This window comes from Myotis davidii, unplaced genomic scaffold (genome assembly GCF_000327345.1).
Source record: "Myotis davidii unplaced genomic scaffold, ASM32734v1 scaffold546, whole genome shotgun sequence".
Classification (NCBI taxonomy): Eukaryota; Metazoa; Chordata; class Mammalia; order Chiroptera; family Vespertilionidae; genus Myotis; species Myotis davidii.
In genome coordinates this window covers 88228-92154 of record NW_006297836.1, presented here as the reverse complement: position 1 = coordinate 92154, position 3927 = coordinate 88228, and the positions used below count along the sequence as shown (strand labels likewise).

General features: G+C 47.3%; 1 protein-coding gene across 1 annotated transcript in view; it reads left to right on the top strand.

Moving 5' to 3' along the window:
• Nucleotides 1-3386: 3386 nt before the first annotated feature.
• The window catches only part of GAB3 (GRB2 associated binding protein 3), a 22075-nt gene continuing 21534 nt past the window's right edge, over nucleotides 3387-3927 (top strand). The window contains exon 1 of the mRNA XM_006773711.1: nucleotides 3387-3422. Coding sequence (XP_006773774.1) covers nucleotides 3387-3422 — 36 coding nt within the window. The remainder of the gene's footprint in view (nucleotides 3423-3927) is intronic.

Genomic DNA, 3927 nt, shown 5'->3' with positions numbered 1-3927 from the left:
GCCTCCTGTCTGCCTCCTACTGGGGATCGAGCCCACAATCCAGGCATGTGCCCCTGACCAGGAATCGAACTGTGGCCTCCTGGTTCATAGGTTGACGCTCAACCACTGAGCTACACCAGCCGGACCCATTTCATAGTTCTAACCCCCTCCTCTTCACGTATCCCTACCAAAGTGGCCTTGGGAAAGTTTGGGGTAGCCCAGGCTCCCCATGAAAACTTTCCTTAGCAGGCATATGTGACATTCTTTCGTCCCCAAGGCGCCTTCTTTGGGCCCACATTGTCACAGGACACACCATCTTCACAGGGGACACCAGGACAAGGCCTTCTGCTCCTGTTTGCCTCAGGCACTGCCCACATGTCTCCTCTCCCTCACTCCAAACCTCACAGGGACTCTGGCGCTCCTTTCCTCCACTCCATTCAGTGCCATGTTTTTGCTACAGGGATTTATTGAAGCATTCATTTTGCTCTCCCTCCTGGATTACTCCCAGCAGCATACACACATACTGTTATTCCTCCCATTTCCAAAACAAGAACTGCCCTAGCTGGTTTGACTCAGTGGATAGAGCATCAGCCCCGAGGACTGAAGAGTCCTGGGTTCAATTCTGGTCAAGGGCACTTACTTTCGTTGCAGGCTCGATCCCTAGGGAGCCAACCAATCGATGTGTGTCTCTCATATCGATGTGTCTCTCCCTCTGTCTCTCCTCCTCCCTTCCACGTTCTCTCTCTCTCTCAAAAAAAAAATCAATGGAAAAATACACTTGGTTGAAGATGAACAAAAATCAAATATTTTTTTTAAAAAAAATTGAAACAAAACAAATAAAAGACCTTCATCACACTGCTTTGTCTGTCTTCTGAGTGGCCAAGCACCTCTTCAGAGCTTTATACTGTCCATCATGGCAGAACCAAGCCAGGGCTCACCTGCCAGGCACTGCTTTCCCCTCCCTGGCCCAACCCAACATGGAACAACCCAAATGCCCTCCTTCTGATGGGCGCCCCCTGCCACAGGCTCAAAAGGGCTTTTTATTCTGAGTCATAACTGCAGGTCCTTTGTGCCCATGGGCCTTCCCCTCGTGGGTGCTTTATCAGATTCTCTGCTGCCTCAGATCTTGTTTCCTGGCCAGGGAGGGAGCTGAGAATGCTCCACACGGTGGCTTTTTCTTTCCCCCTGGTCTCTTGGTCAAAGCTGGTGGGCTTATAAATGTGTCAGGCATCAGCTAGAGATATAAAGGACTTCCTGTCCCAGTGGTCACCATGCCTCCTGGCAGAACCCCGCACTTCCTGCTGTCACACATGCCACTGCACAGAAGCGCAAACCACAGAGCATAAATCTCTCCACTTGCATTTGCCAACTGCAACATTGGGCCCCTCCAATGGAAGAAAGCCCTGCTGTCGGCCCGTCGGCCCATCGGCCCGTTACCCTGGTCTGTGCCCCATTCTCTCCCACAGAGAGCAAGCCACGTGCTGGCCACAGGCTGGCCAGGTGGCGGCCACTGGGCAAAGGGCACCTAACAGAAAAGATAAGGGACTCGAGGAACATCCTCCCTTCTTTCTCCCTGCCTCCAGGAGACAGCACGGAAGTTTACAGATACTGAGGACTCCTCAGAATGGTGTGGCTGTGGCCCTTGCCAGTTTGGCTCAGTGGATAGAGTGTTGGCCTGCAGACCCAAGGGTCCCGGGTTTGATTCCTGGTCGGGCAGGTGCAGGAGGCAGCCAATCGATGTGTTTCTCTTCCCTCTCTCTTCCACTCTCTAAAAAAATCAATGGAAAAATATCCTTGGGTGAGGATTAACAACAACAACAAAATTAGTGTGGCTATGGTCACTTGCAAATACCTCTTTCCCCAGGCCTCATACCCCAAGAGGTAGCTATCTATTTATCCGTTGGAATTTATACATCTTCTTGGGACTGTCCGCAGCAAACATTCTAGGTCAAGGGTGAGTGGGGAGCCAAGGGGGCGTCAGTTCCTCCTCAGTAGCTCCAGTGGCATGCAAAACAGTCTGCATTCTCTCAGTGCTGGTTTCTTTGCAGTATCATTCTCCGCCCCCCCCCCCAATATTTTTATTAATTTTTTTTAGGAAGGGAGAGGGGGAGAGAGAAACATTGATGCGAGAGCTAAGCATCAATTGGCCGCCTCCTGCACACCCCCTACCAAGCAAGGATCGAGCCCACAACCCGAGCTTGTGCCCTGCCTGGTAATGGAACCAGCAACCTTTTTAAAAATATATATATATATTTCTTTATTGATTTCAGAGAGGAAGAAAGGAGGGATAGAGAGATAGAAACATCAATGATGAGAGAGAATCACTGATCTGCTGCCTCCTGCACGCCCCCTACTGGGGATCAAGCCCACAACCCGGCCATGTGCCCTTGGCCAGAATTGAATCTGGGAACCTTCAGTCTGCAGGCCTACGCTCTGTCCATCAAGCCAAACTGGTTAGGGCGAACCAGCAACCTTTTGATGCATGGGGGTGACGTCCAACCAACTGAACTACACTGGCCAAGGCCCTTTTTTGAGCACGTACTAAGCTTTGCCGGATCATCTTATCTCAAGATGGACTCTTTCTAAGATTTTTATTGCACGAAGGAAAGTTCCTTTCGATTGTTACAGTGGTTCTCAACAGGGCACTGATAGTTTCAAGCCAGACAATTCCTGGCCCTCCTGACTCCCGGCCTTTATGACAAGCACAACTCATATGTTTGCAGATGTCCTGTAGGGCATGTCAATCTGTGGTTGAGAAACACTGTGATTTAGGTGCGGGGCGTGGGGGGGAAATGCTTGTGTCTTCCATGTTTTATTTTTTAATATATTTTATTGATTTTTTTACAGAGAGGAAGGGAGAGAGATAGAGAGTTAGAAACATAGATGAGAGAGAAACATCAATTAACTGCCTCCTACACACCCCCTACTGGGGATGTGCCCACAACCAAGGTACATGCTCTTGACTGGAATCCAACCTGGGACCCTTCAGTCTGCAGGCTGACGCTCTATCCATTGAGCCAAACCAGTCAGGGCATGTCTTCCATGTTTAAAAAATAATTCCTTGGCCCCAGAGATCTCCCCTTTACAGTCAGACATCCGAAAGAATTGGCTGCACACCCTCTCTACTTTTTTACTTCACATTCATTACTGACCCATTGACCCCCCCTTGAGTTCAAACCCTTTCCTTACAGCACCGTAGTTGTATGACCTTAGGCACATTAGTTCATCTCTCAAATTTCTCAGACATAACCCGGACATAAAATGGGAATATCTCCTATAGTACAGTTTTGGAGATTAAAGGGGTTGTGGTAAAAGACTTAGAACATGGTTTTCTCACATAAGCAATCTTACTAGCCACGTGTTACTTAATTCTCTTAGAACTCTTTGTATTTTAATCATCTTGGGGGATGTTACAGAAAGATAACCATCAACTGCAGATAATGGTAATCCTCTCTCCTTTCCCATGTGTATGATTTTTTTGATTGAGCAATTCTCTAGAAGTTATATAACAATGTCAGATAATACTGACAATGACGAGCACTCATGATTTGCATGTGATTTTAATGTATGATATTGGCTTTAGGGCTGAGATAGAGCAGGGGTGGGCAACCTTTTTGTGAGTGCGTGCCAAAACCAGCAAAATCTCTGACTCAGAATTCTTCTCCGTGCCAACCCTAATTTTTTGAGAACATGTTACGCCTACTTGATATCTCTTAAGATGTATGTATGTGAAGAACCTTGAAGAAATAATAAAATTCATTCGAGGGACAAAAATACAGTATATGATGGTGAAAAATACATTTATTGTTTAATGTATACATGTACACTGATAGTCCGACAGAAAACTTTAGGACTCCGTTTGATATTATCAGTGGGCCTTTTGCTGCTGCAGCACTGATGACAGAGATTTTACATCAGGTTTATATTTCGTGCTCTTCAGAGATATGC